This window comes from Archocentrus centrarchus, chromosome 14 (assembly GCF_007364275.1).
Source record: "Archocentrus centrarchus isolate MPI-CPG fArcCen1 chromosome 14, fArcCen1, whole genome shotgun sequence".
Classification (NCBI taxonomy): domain Eukaryota; kingdom Metazoa; phylum Chordata; class Actinopteri; order Cichliformes; family Cichlidae; genus Archocentrus; species Archocentrus centrarchus.
Window position 1 is genome coordinate 19,174,936 of NC_044359.1, and position 22,552 is coordinate 19,197,487.

The 22,552-nt window shown below is 42.3% G+C and overlaps 1 protein-coding gene across 4 annotated transcripts in view; it reads left to right on the top strand.

The window, feature by feature from the left end:
- The window catches only part of LOC115791815 (Down syndrome cell adhesion molecule-like protein 1 homolog), a 52,800-nt gene extending 33,610 nt beyond the window's left edge, over window positions 1-19,190 (top strand). The window contains exons 8-33 of one of the 4 annotated variants that reach the window (XM_030746079.1): window positions 336-608; window positions 1,459-1,743; window positions 1,908-2,027; window positions 2,129-2,305; window positions 2,882-3,081; window positions 3,384-3,480; window positions 3,660-3,788; window positions 3,881-4,048; window positions 4,146-4,216; window positions 4,541-4,781; window positions 5,778-5,924; window positions 7,142-7,297; window positions 8,935-9,074; window positions 11,291-11,444; window positions 12,009-12,126; window positions 12,268-12,431; window positions 12,534-12,632; window positions 12,886-13,074; window positions 13,275-13,562; window positions 13,677-13,832; window positions 13,953-13,983; window positions 14,103-14,221; window positions 14,347-14,499; window positions 14,742-14,942; window positions 15,068-15,379; window positions 16,122-16,878. In XM_030746079.1, coding sequence (XP_030601939.1) covers window positions 336-608; window positions 1,459-1,743; window positions 1,908-2,027; window positions 2,129-2,305; window positions 2,882-3,081; window positions 3,384-3,480; window positions 3,660-3,788; window positions 3,881-4,048; window positions 4,146-4,216; window positions 4,541-4,781; window positions 5,778-5,924; window positions 7,142-7,297; window positions 8,935-9,074; window positions 11,291-11,444; window positions 12,009-12,126; window positions 12,268-12,431; window positions 12,534-12,632; window positions 12,886-13,074; window positions 13,275-13,562; window positions 13,677-13,832; window positions 13,953-13,983; window positions 14,103-14,221; window positions 14,347-14,499; window positions 14,742-14,942; window positions 15,068-15,379; window positions 16,122-16,552 — 4,619 coding nt within the window. In that variant the 3' untranslated portion in view covers window positions 16,553-16,878. Of the gene's footprint in view, window positions 1-335; window positions 609-1,458; window positions 1,744-1,907; window positions 2,028-2,128; window positions 2,306-2,881; window positions 3,082-3,383; window positions 3,481-3,659; window positions 3,789-3,880; window positions 4,049-4,145; window positions 4,217-4,540; window positions 4,782-5,777; window positions 5,925-7,141; window positions 7,298-8,934; window positions 9,075-11,290; window positions 11,445-12,008; window positions 12,127-12,267; window positions 12,432-12,533; window positions 12,633-12,885; window positions 13,075-13,274; window positions 13,563-13,676; window positions 13,833-13,952; window positions 13,984-14,102; window positions 14,222-14,346; window positions 14,500-14,741; window positions 14,943-15,067; window positions 15,380-16,121 lie in introns of those variants that run through there. The other 3 variants (XM_030746080.1, XM_030746081.1, XM_030746082.1) reach the window with 3 other exon arrangements.
- Window positions 19,191-22,552: the final 3,362 nt, after the last annotated feature.

Below are 22,552 nucleotides of genomic sequence, written 5' to 3' on the forward strand. Positions count from 1 at the left end.
ATCTATCTATCTATCTATCTATCTATCTATCTATCTATCTATCTAGATACACACAGTCACTTAAGTACAGTGAATATCTGATTAGGCTAAAATCAACCAATATCCTCTATCAGATTTTAGTAAAGGGGGCACAACTAACCTCCCTCTCCACCTGTCAACTTGCCCCAATCACTCTATCCCTCAACCTTTATCTCTTCACCTCCTGTCTCCGTGGCTGCCCTCTATATTCTGCCATGACCTCCCTCACTTCATCTCCCCGTTTCTCCGACCTCTGTGTCTCTCTCTTTCTCTGTCTCCTCCCTCCATCCCCTCCCTCTCTTTCCCTGTGTCTCCAGGTCCACCTCGAATTAGACCCATGCGAGACATCACCGCAGTGGCCGGCAGGAATACCTATATAACGTGCCGTGTGATTGGGTACCCATATTACTCCATTAAGTGGCTGAAGGACGGCATGCAGCTGCCTGATAATCATCGTCAAGTGGTGTTTGAGAATGGCACATTGAGGCTCACAGACGTGCAGAAGGGCGCAGATGAGGGGACCTACTTGTGTAGCGTTTTGATCCAGCCTCAGGTGTCAATCAACCAGACTGTCCACGTCACTGTTAAAGGTAAAGCTGAAGAGAAGTATGGATCCATTGGGCAGTGTTTTTGGTAAATATGTACCTAGTTTTTTCAACCTAATTTATAGGATGAAGCTGCAGTAGAGATAAAGTGGCCCATCAATGACTGGGATATACTGCAGTTTCACCCTTTTCCTAAAATTATTCCAGCTATGGGCACTCATTCATAGCTAAAATTCAAAATGCCACTTAAGTGAGAAAAAAAAATCAATCATCAATATTAATCATTTTGATTTTCAAACTGCTTGCATTGGCTTAAAAAAAGAAGAAAAAAAAGTGATGTGAGCAAATTTTCCTGATAAAGAGCAATTAGTCACAACTATTTAAAGACACCAGTGTACAAGGCTGTCAAGTGCAACTTTATAGTAATGCCTTTCAATGCAGATTGATGGTGTTTCGGGGTAGATTTTTGTTTGTCATGTGCATTTTGTTTAGTCTGTGAGCGGGATAACGATGGCAGTAAGCAGGGCAGCTGGAGAGGTGTTTGAGGGTGTGTGCATGTGCCTGTGTGTGAGTGTGAGTGTGTCTCTGATTTAATTAGATGAATAATAATGAAGCCTAGATTAAATCCCCCAGATGTCTCAGCTGTAGTACCCCCACCTCAACCTCCATTACCATGGCAACGGAATGACTTCCCCCTGCCAATTGGACTGTAACCAGAGCAGCTATTATGGGCTGCAGGAGATGTGGGGTGGGGTGGGGTGGTGGGGGTGGGGGGTACTGGCCAATGACCTTCTCTTTCTCTCTCACTCTTAGCGTTGCTTCAGATGGCCACATTGCCACTCTTAAACATCTATTGCTGCCTTTATTCAATTGATTCTCTTTCTCTCCACCCTAGTGCCACCGCTCATCCAGCCCTTCGATATCCCCTCTACCTCAGTGGGGAAGCTCATGTACATCGCCTGTGTGGTGTCATCTGGGGACATGCCCATACGCATCACCTGGCACAAAGACGGCCAGCTTATCGTGCCAGGCTCTGCCTCTGGTGTTGCAATAGAGACCAAAGAGTTCATGAGCTCCCTGCAAATCTCCAATGTGACACTGAAGCACAATGGAAACTACACCTGCATTGCCAGCAATGCTGCTGCAACTGTCAGCTGGGAAAGACAGTTGATTGTTACCGGTGAGGGATTGAGCAATGGAAGGATGGCATAGCAGTGATGAACTAGGGCAGTGCAATTGTGATATCTACTGTGTAAAGCAATCTTAGAATTGTTTTGTCATCATTCATTGCAGCTTTCACTGTTTGACTTTCATTTACGTTAAATCAGTATTTTTGTTTCACAGTACCACCCCGTTTTGTGGTGCAGCCCAACAATCAAGATTGCATCTATGGAAAAGCAGGAGTACTTAACTGCTCTGTGGAGGGTTACCCACCTCCGAAAGTCATGTGGAAACATGCGAAAGGTAAAATCTGCACATCATCTTCATGACACTGCAGTAACAGCAACACATGAACAAGAAAAAAATGTCATGCTTACATGCACACTTTGTGTTGTGTCCTGCAGGGGTAGGAAACCCTCAGCAGTACCATCCTGTCCCACTAACTGGCCGTATCCAGATCATGTCAAATGGTTCTCTGCTGATCCGACATGTTCTTGAAGACGACCGGGGGTACTACCTCTGTCAGGCCTCCAACGGAGTGGGCTCAGACATCAGTAAAAGCATGATCCTTACTGTCAAGAGTAAGTGTCAATCCTCTGCTTTTTTGGCATGAACCCACTTCTTTTCAAACCCACATCTCCTGGATTGCACTGAGATAAGTCTCAGCTTTTTGGACAGGGATCAGCTCTTCTAAGATGCACTTTTGCCCCAGGCTAGTGCGGCCTGTGCTTAACATAGCCAAACCTAGTCTGTGTCCTGCACATCCTTCAGTGGGGGTGCCTTTGCTATTGACTGATGTGTTCCAGCTGTCGGCCTGTGTGTTACAGAATGTTTGATGGGGAAAAGGGCTGATGAATTAGTGATGAAAGCAAAACCACAGGAACCTCTTCAATCAATAATCTATGTCTAAGTAACAGAGGAGGAAGAGAAGCAAAAGTAAAGAAAGAAAAGAGTAAGAAGAGGGAGGAGGTGGTGTTAGAGGGCGGTGGGGCTTGAAGCATGAAATGAAAATGGGGAATAAAATGGAGAAATAGGGATGTCTATACATCTGTAATATATCCTTGCTCAGTATCCAACATTACATGCCCATTTCCCTCATGTCATTATTCCATATAAAATAATTTGTCATGCTGACACTTGTCTCTGAATTTGCACAGTTCCTGCCATGATCACCAGCCACCCCAACACTACCATGGCGAGGAAGGGCCAGATCAAGGAGCTGAACTGCACAGCACGGGGCGAGCAGCCCATTATTATCCGCTGGGAGAGAGGGGACACAGTCATTGACGCAGAGAGAAACCCCCGTTACTCCATCAGCATCAACAAGAAGGGGGATGAAGTCATCTCCACCCTAAAGGTCAGATAGATTGTACTTGTCAGACCCTTAACTTCTTTTTATGCCATCACACCAAATGTGCAAGGAATCGCTTAATTTGCTAAAAAAAAAAAAATTATAAATTTTAAAAAATGATACTATAAGCTATTGTATGGTTTAGTGAGCTTAGTTGTGCATGCTTTCCCCATTTTCTGTTTTTTTTTTTTTTCTATAAATATTTTCTAAAATGTCCTTTTAAAGTAACTAATCATGGGAACTTTATTAACATATCGTATTAATTCATTTCACACGTCACCTTTCCCTGTTTGTGCTGATGCACGCAGCTAAACCCAGCTGAGCGAGGAGACTCTGTCTTCTTCTCCTGCCATGCCATCAACTCCTATGGAGAGGGCAGAGGGCTCATTCAACTCACTGTACAAGGTATTTCTACAAAATACTGCAAATGCCCACTTATTTTATTTAATTCAGCATTAAGGCAAAAAATATATATATATAAACAACCTAATGAGAAAACATTCTTTAATGAGATCTCCAATACTGATGGTCGTAAGAAAAAAACAAAACAAAACTCTTTTTTTTTTTTCTCCATCCTTACTCAGAGCCACCAGATCCTCCTGAGCTAGAAGTGAGGGAGGTGAAGGACAGAAGCATGAACCTGCGCTGGATCCAAAGGTTTGATGGCAACAGCATCATCACCAGCTATGATATTGAGTACAAAAACAAGTCAGGTAGGTTATTAAAATAAAATAAGCTTAATCCTTAACGTGAAATTTGTTTTAATGATCAGAACTGAAAAAAAAAAACTGTCCATATTTAACAGACTCCTGGGATCACATGTACACAACTAGGAACATCTCACCAACCAACAATCAGGCCAACATTGTAGAGTTGCACCCGGCATGTGTTTATAGCATCCGCATGTACTCCTACAACAAGATTGGCCGCAGCCTTCCCAGCAAAGAGCTCACAATCAGTACTGAAGAAGCACGTAAGTGATTGCTTTCTAATATTTAGCTTTGTTTTCACTGTATGGAGCAGCGTCATCACTAGTAGAAGTAAAACCGTTTGATATCTGCCATCAACAGCACCTGACGGGCCACCGATGGATGTAATCCTGCAACCGATGACATCTCAGAGCATACGAGTTACATGGAGGGTAAAAATCACTACTGCTTACACTGTGTGTCATTACACAGTGCTTTTTGTTAAGCCTAGTATCAGTGCAAATAACTAGAAAACAAATAATGGAGGGATATAAAGATATCCTCCATGATTTAAAACAAAAAGGTTTCTGTGATCTCATAAAACAAATCCAAAATGTTAAGAGTTAAGAAACAGACATTTGGGAAATGATTAGTTACAGTAATGTAAACAGAACTGAAATTCAGAATTGATCTAGTTTCATTTCTGTTGCTATTTTTTACATATTGTTGCCAAATTGCAGAGTAAAACTTTTTCTTTGTCTCTCCAAAACTTTCAGGCTCCAAAGAAGGAACTGCAAAACGGTGTGATCCGAGGCTACCAGATTGGTTACAGAGAGAACGGTCCAGGTAGCAATGGGCAGTATAGCATTGTGGAGATGAAAGCTACAGGCGACAGTGAAGTGTACACCTTAGACAACCTAAAGAAGTTTGCCCAGTATGGGGTTGTGGTCCAGGCCTTCAACAGAGCTGGGACTGGCCCATCCAGTACTGAGATCAACGCTACCACTCTGGAAGATGGTAAGCAGACAGCAAGATGAAAAAAAGAGGAAAGGAGGGTAAAAAAGAGGAGTAAACTGTGACATACAGTTTAGGAAAGTGTGGGAGCAAAAGAGAAAAGGACTGTAAGAAATAAATTCAAAGATTCAGACAGCATGGAATCTCTTTGACTTGTACGAAAGGAAAACATTGAAAAAAAAAAAATAGTCAAATGCAACAACAGGATGGAACATGCTCAAACAAAATGGCAGAAATGAATTCGCAGCACATCCCCCATTATTCTTTCTACTTTAATTAGCACCTTCATTAGGCTGGTCGAGAGCGAGAGAGGAACAAGGAACCCCATTACTCTTTAAATGTCTGCCCACTCTACCTCCTTTTTCCCTGGTCTCCTTTCTTTATCTTCTCTTTCTTCCTGTGGGTTTCCTTGTCGTCCTCCTCGTGGATCCTCTGTCTATTTTATGTGTTTTTATGTCTTATACTTTTTTGGACCCTTCCCGTCGGAGTAGAGAGTAATGACAGACACCCTGAGTGATGGTAATTGCCCGAGCAGGTAGTCAGAAGCTGCCTCTACAACAGCAATTAGTTTAAACAAGAACACCATCTTCCTTTACATTTTTATCCTCCACATTTCAGCTCACACCCTACTCATCTGCATTTTGACCCCTTTGGTGTAGCTCTTTTACTATTTATGTTGCTCTCTCTGTGCTCTTCCTCCTCTCCACCCCCCCCCCCCCCCCCCCCCCCCCCCCACCCACACACACACACACACACACACTTCTCCTCTCTAAAAGCTAGGAAAGAAAAGGGAGCTATTCAGGGCTAATTTGAGCTTATTTGATTGATTGATTTCAGCAGAGATTTCCTGTGGTTTGTGGCTTTGAGATGTCATTAGTTATCAGCACTTCAGCTGCCATGCTACATTGGTCAGGATTTCAGTAGAAGCCATTAAAACATTTAGAGTACTCAAATATATTTAACTGCGCAGCACTAACACTCACTCTCTGTGTCCTCCAGTGCCCAGCGAGCCTCCGCAGAACGTGAGAGCAATCTCTGTGACATCGGACGAGGCAGTAATCACATGGGCAGAGCCTCCACGGCTGACGCTGCACGGTGTGCTGAAAGGCTACCGGGTTGTGTTTTGGTCCCTCTTCCCTGACGGAGGTGGGTGCTGTGGGGGCCAGGCCCAGTGGCCAATGCAGAGTAATTATCACCTATCTCATTCTAAGATTCACCAACCTGCCCTCCCACTCACCTACCTTTCTGTCAGTGCTGTGAGTCAAAATGTGTTAATGTGTATCCACACCTTTCTCATAAAGCACTTCCTGTTCCTGTATGTTTTTGAATTTGTCTGTTTGTCAAGTAGACTGTATGTTGAAGATTGATATAGCATCTCAAAGGCTCAACTTTAGCTTAAGAGCTAATCTGGGTTTTGATGGCTGAAGTGACCATATTTAGATGAGGGGGTGGAGACCTGCCTGCATTTGTAGGGGTGCATCACACAGACACAGGTACCTACTAATTAGTGCTGAATAATATAAAATAAAATACTCATCAGAACTATAGCACAACACTCTTGGTAAAAAGAAGTACTTGCAAACTGTGCAGTATTATTTATCCAGATAATTGCATTAAAAATGCTCCAGAGGCACCAACACCCTAGACACAGTCAAGCATCATGCACCTAATAATGCAAAGTATTAGTCCTAATTACAATTAAGTGATTGAGTGATTTTTTTAAAGCTCCTGCACAGTTTTTATGAAGAAGAAAATTAGCCATAGTGACCAAAGTCATTTTTTGTAGCAGGCTGCAAACATGTTTATTTCAGCTCTTAAGTTAGTCATTTTAATTTGAGAGACGCCTCAAGTGATCATTCAAAGGTATTGGAGTTTTTGGCACTTCTGCACTGGCTTAATTTTTCACCCCCAGAGGCTGCTCTTTAGTTTTTCATAGTTTCTTTTTTAGACTAAGACTAACTGATCAAAAAAATCAGAGCTTAGCTATGAGTGTCTGTGTGTTGCAGAGCCACTGTCTGTGCAACTCCGTCTCCTAAAAATGTATTTGCTCTCATCTGACCAAGACCAAGATCAAGACCAGATCTTTTGCTGAAATAGAAAGATAATTGTTTTAAATCAACATAACAATTAATCCTTCACTTAAGGTATTCATGTACAATAAATACCTTAAGACAGAAATAAAACCTTCCCCTATAACTGCTACCATGCAATCCAAGTAATGGTCACATGCCATCCAAAGCATATTTACCAAAGAAATGTACCTGCAAATAAATATGTTTTATAGGAGACAGAGTTTGTCTGTGTTGGTCCTGTCCAGATAACCACCACTACTGTATAAAACAAGTTTTCCTCCTGTTACTCAGAATGGGGAGAGATGCAGAACATTACCACCACACGTGAACAGGTGGAGCTGCGAGGGCTCGAGAAGTTCACTAACTACAGTGTTCAGGTGCTGGCCTACACACAAGCTGGAGATGGGGTCCGCAGCAATGTCCTGTATATCCAAACCCGAGAGGATCGTGAGTCTAAAATTCATTATTTATTAATTTTTTTATGTGCAGAAAAGTGTGCAATGCAAGGAGGTGGGGAAATGGAAGGGAGGCAGATCAAAAAAGGGAGCTGGTTGTATCTCAAACCCATAACAAAAGCTCATTTATGCCGGGAAGCTCCATTAGCAGTGCTAATGAGAATTAAGAGGCTTTGGGTCCACAGCTCAGGGCTAAGGGAGGGGTGGCAGGAGATACTGGAGGAGGAGGGGGAGGCGCGAGAAGTGCTCTGTTAGAGCATACACCATCCAGGAGTCAGCCATCAGCCTGGGCCTGCATCCTTACCACCAGCCCACTTGCCATAGGCATAGGGATTAACTCCTTTTGGATTAGAGAGAATTAATTTTGTGCTTACACCATTGGAGGCAGGATTACAGCCAGATCCATGTCTCTTTATAAAGGAGGAGGAGGGGCCTCTGGGGTTGAAGATGGAAAGATAGAATGGTGATCACACAGCCTATTCTTGGCTGACAAGAAATAATGAGTAAAAAATTACAATTATTACAACTGTAATTATAGATGATTTTTTTGTTTTGTTAGTTTTTTTGTGTCTAGACCGTTGTTCTCTTCTGATTGGCTCAGTAGTCCATCATGTGTAGATGAGACTGTTCACTTAGCAGCATTCTCTTCCTCATCATCACTTGTGCTGGCTATGTGACAGACTGACTCGGCAGACTGACTGACTGTCTGCCTGTCTGGAGTCCTGGGCAGATTTTGGGCACCAGATGGGACCTAACTCTCCCAGCTCTTAACTGATGCTCCTGCTTTGACATGGGGGTACACTTATGATAATGATGATGCCCTCCTCTGCTCCTCGCTGCTGCCCCCACTGCCATCATTGCACCCACTAACTACACCAATGATCCTGCTTCTTTAAAAACATGCATCTCTCCTTTATGATTTTTTTTTTGTTGTTGTTTTCTTGCCCACTCATGTTCTCTGTATGGTGAAGGAGTCAGAGGGTACAGAGTGGCAGCATGGCTACATCAGGGGGCCTCACAAAGAAGAAAAAGAAGAGTGGGGGGGTTGGATTTAGAGGGCTGGGCCTTACACTGTGGTAGCCTCCTTCTGTAGAGGCCAGATGAGGCCCACTGTCAGGCACAAGTTATATTTATGGTTTGGATTGAATAGGGTTGGTACTGTGGACCCTGTACTATAAGACCAATGAAACAAAAGCATTATTGTTCACCTTTCACAGTATGCAATGTCCTGATGTTTTTTTGTTAAGTATGCATGTTTTTTAAAATCCTTTTTGTGCCATTATCTCGTAATCAGAGTATTAAGCAGTATCCAGTGCCAAGCTGAAGTGGCTAACAGAGGATCAGACGCTAATATCTAATCTGTTTGAGAGTTACGAGAAGCTGGGAGTCTCAGAGTCAGACTGCTGACCAGTGTCTCAATGAACATATGTCACAGCCGTCCACTCAAAAGGGTGTTCTTCTAAGTCTTTCCAGAGCAGCTTAGTACAGGCTAAGACTACCAATCTGTGAGAAAAAAAAAGCCTGCTCACTTTAATAGCCATCCAACACCCAGCATGTGCCTGCACAAACACAAACATACACACACATATGCATGCCCGCCATGCTGATGTTGATATATGTTTTCTCTAGTTCCTGGACCACCGGCTGGCATCAAGGCAGTTCCCTCCTCTCCAAATAGTGTGGTTGTGTCCTGGTTGCCTCCTCTCAAACCAAATGGCATTATCCGCAAGTACACCATCTACTGCTCCAGTCCAGGATCTGGACAGCCAGTGAGTGCTTCCTCTGTGGGTGTGATTCAAAAGGGGCCAATAGAAAATCTCTGAGGTCCATGAGAACCAAGTAACTTATTAAATCACCACCAATGGATATAATTCATTTGTAACTACTATTATTAAATGAACCTGTGTGTGTGTGTGTGTGTGTGTGTGTGTGTGTGTGTGTGTGTGTGTGTGTGTGTGTGTGTGTGTGTGTGTGTGTGTGTGTGTGTGTGTGTGTGTCTTTGCGCGTGTTTCTCTTTCACTGTGTTTGCACCATCGCTTTATTTCCTGCCCTCCCAGATGAACAGATGAGGTTGTCTTGGCAACGTGATGAGACGTAGATATGCAAATGAGGCAGAGAACAAGCTCACACATGCACACTGCCGCATCAGAAACACACACTCACGGAGACATCACATTTCGACATTTTCTATTTATACACATACGTGCGGCATTTCAATTGTGGTTAGATCATGTGCACACAAACACCAGCACACGGTGAAGTCTGATATCAGGCTAGAATCTCACTTTCTTATTATTCAGAAATACTCCTCCCTCTCTGTGCATGAGTGCCATGTAAATGAGCACAGGCAGGGAGGAGGGGAGGGAGGAGGGGTGGGGGGGTGAGGAGGAGGAGGCTGAGAGAGAAAAAAGAGACACACCATTAGAGGTAGGGAAAGACCGAGGGGAAATGAGAGAAAAAGAGAGGGATGAGGGGAGAGGGAGAGACAGGCAGGGTGGAACGGAGGAGAGAGGAGGGTATCAGTCACATCGAGATGAGAGTGCTTTTGTCCGTCTTTTCATTATCTCCCTGTATCACTCCCTGGATCACCACAACACCGCCACAATGCTGAAGGAATGTTCGAACCCCCTACACACAAACACACACAGACACACACACACACACACACACACACACACACACACACACACACACACACACACACACATTTATACATATCCTTCCCTCCCTGTGTCCCTCCATCCACTCCTCTTCACTGGGCCAGACAGAGAGGGATAGAGGGGAAGAGGGAAAAGCAGGAAAAAGCAAATGGTGAAGGAATTGAAAATGAACACAGAGATGAACAGATTAAAGAGATAGAACAGAGGATCATCTTAAGAGACAACAGTGTTTTTGTGCACGCGCTACTGCGTGTGTGCGTCTGTGTGGATGTGAGTGCGTGTGTTCATTCTCAAAGGTTTGTTTGGAGCAAAAATATATCCACAGGAACATTAGTGAATCTATTATCCAGCACTGAGGCCTCAAGTACGATATTATAAGTTGCAGGAGTTAATTTGTGTCAGATTTATTCTGAGTAGTGGAACAGTCCATTCAGACTTGTTCCAAAATAGGATTGAAAATAAACAAGTGGACACAGAGGTTTACCTTTGCTGTTTTGCGTTTTCTTATGTTATGCTATCTGTTTTCAACTCTGAGTAGTCATACTTCTGGATGTGCATGTGTGTAATTTGATCTATTTGTTTAACAATCAAAATATAAAATAAGATTGCCTCGTCTGTTTGTCCTGCACAACTGAAACAATCAATTTGCCCTGCAAAAAGCACTCGCTCAAAAGATTCAAATCATGTCAGATTGTATGTAATATAACATTTGTGTTATATTATACAAGTGTGCACAGAAATGGGATCCATAAGGAGGTCAGGCATTGCTGAGAAAAACATAATAGGGAAAGAGTCAAAAATGTTCATTGCTGTCAGTGTAGCAGACAAAACCTCTCACAGATTTGAGATACTCGTACTGCAAAGTACATGTGTATCATTTCTGGTTTTTATACAGAAGAAGGCAAAGGCTGCTGCTGGTGCTGATATATAAAAATCTAAAAAACAAAGATTACACTGACAATAGTATTTGGCTTTCCCCTCGTTTCTACAGAAAGTGTACTTTTCCATTGTTTCATGATACTGATTTTTCAAGGAAAGGAATCTATTTCCAAAAATTGCACAGACCCTTTTTCACAGTGCACATTTTGATAGGTCACAGTAAGTAAAAAAGCAAATTATGTCAGCTACAGGTCCATTAGTTTCAGGGTCCTGGTATTATGTATGTTGTCCCAAAACTTATTATTAATTCTTTTCCTACATCTTTTTTTTTTATTTCAATATACATTGTAGCCCAATAATGTAGCATTTCAAGCAAGTACACAAGCTGCCGCCACTCCTATTATATTACTATGTTATAACATGACATTGCGTGCCCTCTGTCCCAGGCTCCCAGTGAGTATGAGGCCAACCCAGAGATGCTCTTCTACCGTATCACGCACCTTACCCGCGGTAAACAATACCTCATCTGGGCTGCAGCTGTGACAACTGCTGGAAGAGGCAACATTAGCGCAAAGGTCACAGTGGAGCCTGCTGGGAAAGGTGGGTCCTCCAGGCATACCAGTTGTAGAGAAGAAGGGTAAAGAGATTTGTGCAAAGGTTATCAGGGAGAGCACTCTAGACATGGCTACGAACCGGCAGCATGATCTCCTTTACACAGATCACTTTCATCAGTCTCCCTCCCTCTCTCTCTCTGTGTACAATCTCTGCTATTGATTGACAGCCCTGGTATTGATTGAGCAGCGGCTATGTTGCAAGAAACGCTGTTGTTAATTATGTGGTGATGAACAGGGCCTATCCAGTAAAATGACCCTTGGGGAGAGAGATAGCAGGCAAAAATCAATAGAGGGGAGGATTTATGGAGAAATGATAGACTCAAGCCTAAGAGTTTTGAAAGGGGACTACATTAAAACACTACGTTACAGCTTTTTTAATCTGTCAGGAGAAAGGCCTTTTTCACGCCCACTTATTCATCCAAAAGTAGACACAGAAAGGCAACATAACGTATGAATAAAGACATCTTAGTGTAATTCTTACTATGTGAGTTTAACAGCATGTGTTAAAGATGTAAGCTAAGTTTTACTGGCTGTGTCTTTCTGTGTGCAGTCCCAGCTAAGATCCTGTCCTTTGGGGGCACCGTGACCACACCCTGGATGAAGGAAGTACGTCTGCCCTGCAGCTCAGTGGGAGAGCCTACTCCCACGATTAAATGGACCAAAGACAGGTCGGACTGGGCGTGAAATACGCTTTAGATATCAGAGATACAAGTTGCTCATGCAGATGAGGAAAAATGGATTTAAAAAAACATGCCTACTTATGTATGAGACTCTTAATCTTGTATAATAACCTGTCTGCTCTTTATCAGTGAGGACTCTGCCATCCCTGTGACAGCTGACAGCCAGCGGCAAATCCTATCCAATGGTACACTGGTGCTACGCTCAGTCAAAGCAGAGGATTCTGGGTACTACACCTGTACGGCCACTAATACCCTAGGCTTTGACACCATCATAGTGAACCTTGTGGTGCAAGGTAAGTAGAAATAGTAGATCTATTTGAGTGAAATGGACACAGAAAGTGTGTTTGTGTCTGCCCTGGTGCTGAGTTGCTGTCTGTGTGTATGTGTGCATCCAGTTCCTCCTGACCAGCCGCGTCTGACTGTCTCCACTACTTCCACTTCCTCCATCACTCTGGCTTGGATCCCTGGGGATAATGGAGGAAGCTCAATCAGAGGTTTTAAATATTGTTGACCCCTTTTTTCTGAGTGTGCTTCACACTTTTGATGTCATTCGTACTTATCCAGTTGTGCATTGAGCCTATGTTTCTGGGTAAAAAGAAGTCAAACTGGAGCCGGCTGTAGCTACTTGTAGCTGATTGTTGCCCCCTGGTGTCCAATAGATGTAGCTGCAGCAAGGACACACCAGAATCTTTATTTTTCTAAGTAACTGTGTTTGACATAAAGTAAATCTGTGCTTCGTGCCTGCAGGATTTGTGCTGCAGTATTCTGTCGACAACACAGAGGAATGGAGGGATGTATTCATCAGCTCCAGCGAGCGTTCCTTCAGGTTGGACAATCTCCGCTGTGGAACTTGGTACAAGGTCAAGTTGGCTGCCAAGAACAGTGTAGGCTCAGGGCGCATCAGCGAGATCATTGAGGCAAAGACCCACGGAAGAGGTGAGGGATGTAGAGAAAAGTGTTGAAGCTGGGGAAAGGAAAAAACTTTTCTTTTTCCTTTTAGATGTTTTGGGAATAAATCTGACACCCACTTGCTTTTGTCAGTGTTTTAATCTTTTTATATTTGTACTAGCAGTACAGTTTTCTTAAATTGCTTTGTTAGCATTATCTTTCTAACCTACTGTTGTTTCCTTCTCCAGAACCAGTGTTTAACAAGGACCAGCCGCTGCTAACCCACATCAACTCCACTCATGCAGGGCTCAACCTACAGGGCTGGACCAGTGGGGGCTGCCCCATCACTGACCTGATGCTAGACTTTAGGCCCAAAGGTACTTGGGCCTGGCAGAGCCTCAAGGCCAATTCCACAAATCAGCTCTTCCTAAGTGAGCTACGAGAGGCCACCTGGTACGAGCTCAAAATGAAAGCCTGCAACAGTGCTGGGTGTGGCAACCAGACCTCCCAGTTTGCCACAACTGACTACGATGGCAGTAAGTGTATCCTAGTTTTTCCAGTCTTTGCACATCTTTCCTCAGTCATCTCTATTTCCGTTACTGACCCTTATAAATTTGATCTCATTGTTGTTCTTCTTCGACTCCCATTAGGCACAATCCCCCCTATTAAATCAGCTCGTGGCGAGGGGGATGACGTGAAGAAGCTGTTTTCCATCGGCTCTCCTGTCATCCTGGTTACCCTGGGCGTTGCTTTGCTCTTCATTATACGCAAGAAACGCAAAGAGAAGAGGCTCAAACGACTTAGAGGTGTGAAAGAAAATGAGAAAGAAACCGCTGAATTTGTGTTTAATGTCAGTTTTATCTGCAGCACACAAAGTGACAAGTTCGAAGCTAAATATGTCTAATTAATATATTGTCTTCTTACAGATGCTAAGAGCCTTGCTGAGATGCTTATCAGGTAAGAGACAGCTAACTTTGTTTCTTATGGGTTCTGTATAGAATATTGGTATTTTGCATAAATAAATCCCTTACAAGAGCTATCAGACTTATATGTGTATTTCTTGTCTCTGTGTGTAGCAAGAACAATCGCAGTATAGACACTCCAGTGAAGGGCCCTCCTCAAGGACCAAGGCTTCATATTGACATCCCACGTGTCCAGCTACTCATTGAGGACAAGGAAGGCATCAAACAGATAGGCATGTGACTGCACAATGACAGCAACACAGCTGCCGTTCATAGTGTAGTTTTTAGAAACCTCTAAGAGATCATCTTTAACATTTTTATGTAACTGATTTATTTCCTAATTTTGTGTCCACATCAGGAGAGGACAAGGCAGCAGTGCCGGTGACGGACACTGAGTTCAGCCAGTCAGTGAATCCGCAGAACTTCTGTACAGGCGTGTCTCTGCATCACCAAGCCCTTATTCAGAATTCAGGCCCTTTGATTGACATGTCAGACATTCGACCTGGCACAAGTGAGTTTTTTTTTTTCTCACACACACACACACACACACACACACACACACACACACACACACACACACACACACACACACACACACACACACACACACACATTTGTACTGTATGTGAGTTTTCAGTGAAATTGTTTGAGCATGTAAATATAAGTCTCTTATTAGATTTAAAGACAATTAATACATGGATACTGTACATCTTTAATGCCAAAGTGTTCTCTGATCTCTGTCACCTCTCTCAGACCCAGTGTCCCGAAAGAGCATAAAATCAGCCCACAGTTCTAGAAACAGGTACTCCAGCCAGTGGACACTTAGCCGGCCGAGTCAGAGCCAGTCAACCGCCTCGGCACGAACGCTGACATCTGACTGGCGGACGATGGGCTCTCATGGCATCACAGCCACAGAGAGTGACAGCTATAGTGCCAGCCTCTCACAGGACACAGGTCAGTTATAACTGGCATACTGTGCACATACTAAACCCTTTGGTAAACACTCACACACACAATAGAATGCAGCATAACTTTAACTTCAACATAAATTGTTGAGACAACTACATTTATCCTTTCAGATAAAGGTCGGAACAGCATGGTGTCCACAGAGAGCGCCTCCTCCACCTATGAGGAGCTGGCTAGGGCGTATGAGCACGCCAAGCTGGAGGAGCACCTGCAGCACGCCAAGTTTACCATCACGGAGTGTTTCATCTCTGATAGCTCATCTGACCAAATGACGACAGGTACTAATGACCCAGCAGACAGCATGACCTCCCTCAGCACACCCTCTGAACCAGGCATCTGCCGCTTCACTGCCTCACCACCCAAACCGCAGGACTACGACCGTGGTAAAAATGTGGCTGTGCCCATTCCCCACCGCGCTAACAAAAGTGAGTATGAAAGCTGAGACCTACATGGGGACATTTCTGCAGGAACTAATTCTTTATTTAACTTAGCATCTTTGATAAGTGATAGGTGTTCTGTTTGTTTGTTTTTTACTTGTTTTACATTCAGTGCACATGTAGGACCACACATTATTACAGTTAAGACATCCAGTACACACTTCTGCTTCTCTTACTGATGAATTGCAGGTCATAAATTGAATTTGACACGCAAGGATGAGCATAACAAAAAGCCATTGACTGCTAAAACAAAACCTGTGCATAGAGTTTTTGTTCCAAGCAGCTTTCTATCCCACCTCCACACCAGTTTCCCCTTTTCATACTATTTCTGACTATCATATCACCAGTGCCTGCTCTGGTCTGTGCTGGATCTTGTATGCCTTTGCTCTCTGCCCTTCAGTATACACAGTGAAGGGCAAAGAGGTGCAAACAGACCACAATATTTAGGTTGCTAATATTGTTGTGGGGATTTAAAAAAAAAAAAGTCTCTGTGTGAAGTTGTTGTAGGTAAAAACCAAAGAAAGTTTTTTATTACACTATAAGGATAAATATGCATGGCAGGGAATTATTGTGACTAGATAATCCAAGGATGAATCCGAAAATATTTAATAGCACTCAGTAATAATAACTGCCAGCCCATAATAGACTAGAAAGACATGTACTACATAAGGAAGCAAAACCTCCAATTCATCATAGAAAGTGAATATTTCTGTTCTGTTGCCCTTCTCAGGTGAATTCTGCAACCTACCCCTCTACATGAAGACGGACCCATTCTTCCGCAAGCAAGGGGAGCTGCATGACCCATGCCCGGCTGTGCCGCCACGGGAAGCATCAATCCGCAGCTTGACGCAGCGGGCGTATCACACCCAGGGCCGTCACAAGACTCTAGACCCTGCGAAGCAGGCCCAGACACTGGGCCATTCTGGGCTGGGCAGTTTGGGTGTGAGCTCTGGCACTGCCACCTTGCCTCAAAGGACTCTCACCATGCCCAGCTCCAATAATGCAGCAACAGCTTCCACTTCCAGCACGAGCAGCAACCCCACCAGCAGTAACAAGGTGGGGGGCTCCAGAGACTCGCTCCTAGAGAGCAGCTCCTCTGCACTGGGGAGGCTGCAGAAACAGAGTGTGGGGGCCTACTCCAAGTCATACACGCTTGTGTAGTCCATTCTTCTGCACAGACTGCTGTCCCACTCCTCAGCCAGCCCCACTCTGGCGCTCTTTGGTCTGGGCCAGAATGGGCATGCAACCATTTTTTCTTTAAACCCAACAAATGGTGAACTGCCCAGCATCCTGTCTGATTTACCTTGGGAAAGATGTTGTCCCAGACAGAGACCCAGCTAACCCTACTTTTCATGTTCATGTGGGACTCTATAAAAGAACTACTAACTCCAACTAACAGTTCCAGCCGGCTGGTGCTCAGCTTCAGTCAGCTCTCACAGGAGCTGCACAAAAACCAGGAAGTGATTCTGTGGTCATTTTTGAAATATTGACTGTAACCGAGGAACCAGAACCTCTGTGTTTATGAATATGAAGACTACAATAGCCAGTATGAAGCTGTGTGGCCATCCTGTCTCTCATACGCACACACGCATACTGTCCTCCATAGTTTGAGTATTATTGTCAATTTGCAAGCCTTCCGATTAAGATCCCTATTCTTGCTGTATCTTTCACCCTCTTTGTGTCTCTTAAAGTCCCATAATGCTATTGGCAGATTCTCTAATTTTGATTCCAAAAGTAATGATTCAGGTTCCCTTCCAAGAAGATTTCTGTCACATTAACATCCTCCACACATCACTCTGCAGCTGAACATTGTCTAACTTTAACAAATCATGACAACCCAAATGAACCAGCTATAATTTCTCACATTACAAATACAGAATATTTGGTATTATAAAGAATTTACATATATATTTCTATGTAGGTATATTATTGACATTTAAGTGAAATTATGACAAAGTATAAATTTTACATACTACAATAGTGTAGTATTATATACAGCAATTTAATGTTAATGTCAAATTTTAAGAACGAGACAATCGCTCAATCATGAAATTAAAAAAAGAGAAATTTAAAAAAAAAAAAGGTTGGACTAAAGAGAGAAAATGTTTAGTATATTTACAGGATGTTTTGTATGTTACTGTATGTAGGCCGACTAACAGAAGGGTGTTTTGCTTACATTTGGACAGAGAGTGATGCTTCCCTGTCTGCACAGTGAGATGGGAAAAGCCAGATAGGCAGCAGAACATGACATCCTCGGATCGCGATGCCTCCTTGGTTGTTTGGTGAAAACAATCATGACACAAGGCCTTCCAGGATTTCTGTAATAATATAAGTCTGCCCGTGAGGATATAGGCTCCTTGACTTTTTATTAAGCATGTCAGCAGCCTGAGTGGTTGGTAAATACAATAACATTCAGAAACCAAATCAGTGTCTCAGAGGATCCCCAAATACGTTTTATGCTAGGAGAAGGTTTGCTGCAAAGTGGTCACAGACTTTTAGTTATTATAGAGTATTAAGGCTTCTATTTGTGGCATGGATGGCAGAGACTGACAGTCACAGAATAGAGCATCCTACCAACTTCTCAGTCAGCCATGCCACACAGCCAGTCTTTGCTCTTCATAGATAAAGAGACAACTAGCTGAAGAAATCCCAGTCATGATGTGAATGAAGTAAGATAATTTAATGTCGAGAGATGTTATATGTCAGGGAGTTCAGTTTTGAAAATTATATAATGTTCGCTCTCAATTGATATCTTTGTTGTTGTCCTGTTTTGAGTACTGTAAATGTCCCACTTTCTTTTATCTCAATACCCCTCTATTTTGCGCTAATGTACATTCACACAAGAACCTACTGGAGTGTCTTCTTGAAGCATCTCCACGATAGTGTTTTTGTGGTTTCTGTTTATTTATCCATTTGCTTTGTTTGCTTGTTTGTTTGTTTAGGGGGAGGGGGTTCTGTTCTTCTGTTGATTCTAAATTGTAATTTTCCGTTTAACTTGTTTGGCGTATTGTCAAAATTTTTGGTTCCAGAGGCCAAACGGTACAAAGCTATGTGGCCTGTGGCTAAAACTAGTTCAGCCAAGTGAAATCAGGGACTCATAGCTCTTTTGGTCACACAAACTACTATTGTATTGTGTATATACTGGGCAGAAATCTGTCTGTAAATCTGAATCATTCAGGCTCCCGTCATTTAATCCCTATTCAGATAAATTTAAGTAAAAAATTCACCACCCTAACCATACGAGATCCCTCATCTCTACCTTTGTCAGTGTTGTTTATAGATTAAGTCTTGTACTGTACATATACACAGTTTTGTATGAAGAGCTATTTTCGTCAGAATAAATCAGGGGACACATCAGGGTTGAATGCCCCAGTTTCAAAATTGAAATAGTATCAAAAAATAAAGTATTTTACTTCTGAAATGGGCAAAAAAAAACAAAAACATTTTTTTTTCTTTCCCTTTATGTTTTTTGATACTAATTTGTTGAATTTTTATTCTTTTTTTTTTAACAGTCTTTTGATGTTGTCATTTGTCCTGTTTACTTTTTTATTATCATTATTTTATATTTTGTTCATCCTCAAATTAAGTCATTGCATGCTTGCTAAAAGGGAAAAATTGAAGGAAAAAGTGTATGAAAATCCAAACTTTAAAAAAAAAAAAAATGTTGAGGGTATCCCAAACATTTGTTTGAGTTGCTTGTTACAGCAATTGCTTGTGTTCAAAGGTACATTTTCTATGAAAAGAAAGCAAAAACTAAAAAGATCATTTAACACCTTGTGCAATAAAGCTATCTTTCATACGTCACGGCTTCTGTCATTATCTTGAGGTTTGTTTGCATTTCTTCTGAAAATGCTTGAACTAACATGGATATGGAATTTACAACCAGATCCGTGTTCATACCTGTGAGAGCCTGAGAAATTACGGGAAAAGTAAATGAAAAATTAGCTGTGGCACATTGACATCATATGGCACTACTTTTAAAGAGAACCGTTTATGCTTTTCCTTGTTTTCTGTCATATTTATGCTGTTATTATGGTGGATACTCATATTAAACGTGGCTCCGTTTCTAGAGTTCATCTTTCCATGAGCCATAAATCCCTCAAAAAACTGATTTTTCTATTATGATGCCCAATAGCCCCAATAAGGTCATCTCAGGTTTGGGCAGAGAGTAAACTGAGTGACTGCACCAAGGCCAAGAATAAGATAAGTAAGGATTATTTTGAAATGTGAATCATGCAAAGCTACTCTTATCATGCCCAAGAACAGAAATAAGGGCCTGTTGATACAACACGGGATGGATCCATGCTTTCATGTTGTTTACACAAAATTCTGGCCCTACGATCCAAATGCTGCAGCAGAAATCACGACTCATTAAACCAGGCAATGTTTTTCCAGTCCTACACTGTTCAGTTTTGGTGAGCCTCGGCATACTGAAGCCTCAGTTTCCTGTTCTGAGCTGACAGGAGTGGCACCTGATGGGTTCTTCTGCTGCCGTAGCCCGTCTGCTTCATGGTTTGATGTGCGTTCAGAGATGCTCTTCTGCAGACCTGGTTGTAACCACTTGTTACAACCAAGGTATGCAGCTTATCAGCTCAAAGCAGTCTGGCCATTCTCTCCTGTCCTCTGACATCAACCAGGCATTTCAGACCACCCTCTGTAAACCCTAGAGGTCCCTGTTCTGATGCTCAGTTTGAATTTCAGCAGGATTTCTATATGCCCCAAAGCATCGAGATTCATTGAGTTGACATTGTTTAATTGGCCGATTAGATATTTCTATTAGTGAGCTGCGACTTGTACTTCCATAAGATTTGCATACTTGAAAGACACAAATTAAAAATTGACTGTATCAGGGTGCAAAAATAACCTTCCATAATGCAGCTCCAAGCTGAAATGCATTCAGTTTAAAATACAGCATTTCTGGAACAAGTTTTTTGGAATACTAGAGCCATGACTAAGGTAATAATATCATTATGACATCATGTGGTGTATTTTCTCAAATTTCAGAAAGTTCTTAAAAGTCACAGAAGTGATGTTGTTTTCTCAAGCCCCTCACTATAAGTAAAATTCATCTTCATGTGTAAACTCAATGGAATTGGAGCTACAACAGTAAATGTCAGTACATAAAACCACACACACAGAGACACATGTAAAGAGTGGCCAGGGGATGATGTGTAATGAAAAGTCCACCCTCTTTCTTATATGTACAGTCACAAGAGGGCGACATAATGTTATGTTTGACCCTTCTCTCCAGAGGTTAACGGATACTGTGAGGACGGTATTCTCCCAAAAGAGTGCAGTCACTCATGACGGATACGCTGTGAATAATTGATGCGTTTCAGAGTCACATGTATCATGTGCCTCTATAATAGAGTTACTACTGTAGAGGTATTTCTGCATGTATGCTGTGTAGAATAAGCTTATTATTATGATTATTATATTAAGTTTCATATAAAAGAATCTTCAACCATTGTCCTTGCCAATGTGTGGCAGCAGCCATCTAGGCTATTCATGCTTTGCTGTGCTTGTTTATTAAGCTGTCAATCAAGAAAATAGTAGTAATAGAAAAACACATCTTTTACTCCACAGTTAAAAAGTGGAAAATAACAGCCTTATATGTTGTCAGATGGTAGCGCAGTGCAGAATGGCTTTTTAAAGTCTGCCAGTAGCCCACCCCTCCGTTTTCCCATAGCAGTGACTTTTTTAACTCACAAAATGGGATGATTGATATTCTTAATTCCGTGGTCTCCATTGTTGTGACAACCTTCATCTGGCTGCTATTGTGTTGGATTCGCAAAGTATAATCATAAGAATGGGCTTTTAACAATGAACTTCCAATCTCATTTCAAACCTAAACAGAGAAAAGGATCAATGACCGACAGACGCACCACCCAGAAAACTGAGGACAATTTTACAAGATTTAATTTATTAACTATTATACAGTTCACATAAGGCCTTCATCTTCAAACACTATTCTCAGTCAGACAAATTCCATGGTTTGCTCCTGGTGCACAGTACATCAACTTTCACGTTGCAGCTATTTTCACTTCAGTATCGGTTTTGTTCTAATTTCACGTTTTAAAACGGGGGGGAGGCTTTCATCCTTCTCCCCCTGGTGTGGCTTTTTTTTTCTTTTCTTTTTTTTAAATCATGCACTAAACTCAAGTGGCCTTTAACCATTCACAAAAATTGTAAAAATGGACTTTCAATCATTGAAATACACACTAGAAATGTTTTCTACCATTGACTAAAGGGCGGTGTTCCCAACATACAAATAAACAACCATCGTCGAGTAATATGTACTCACTTTTTGCCTCAGTGACCGGCAGATGTGCCGAGGTTGTGCATCACGAGTGATGCCGTAACATTATATACTCCAAGGAATCGTGTTATAACGTTGTTCGGTTGGTTCTGTGCCAGGTACAGCTTCAAGCTCCGCGCAGTTTGGGAAAAGCCCTCATTTTAGTCTGACGAACAGGTAAAATGACTGACTTCCAACAGCATTATGATCCCAAAAGTACCAGTAATTAATGATCCTACGTATTCATACCACTTATGATCCTACTATTCTCTGGTCATAGCAACCAAGAACTATACCAGAGCTACAGTCCTCTGGTGATCCACTTCTCTCATCTTCATTGAAAGAACAGTGCTTCCTCTCATAGATTTAATCGTTAAAGTTGTTAGGCCTTCATTAACAGGGCTACCACTGCGAGTGTACAGCTTGTTTTCAAAGAAACTGAGGGACAATATGCCAAGCACAAAACTAATTAACTAGAGCAAGTAAACTGCCACTGGTGCTTCCTGAATGTCTCCCATCCACACATATTTCATTGTATTGTATAGCAGGACTAGCAGTAACAGTGCGTTGAGATTACTAAACCTTCAGAGTTAATATCACATGAATACAAAGAGCTTGGTTTGATAGACAGCCACAGCAACATGTCCAGCAACCTATCATATTTCAAGTGTTTGGTTTACATGGACAACGGATGGTAATGTAAATTTGCATTATGGTGTGGCTAGGTTACACATTCAGAATGGCAAAGTTTGCTCCTTCACTTGGCTTAGCAAAGTCTTGTCTGATATTCGAATGCCGTAAGTGAACTAAACCCCACCCTAAACACCCACTCTGATCAACCAACAGCTAGAAAGAGGACAAAC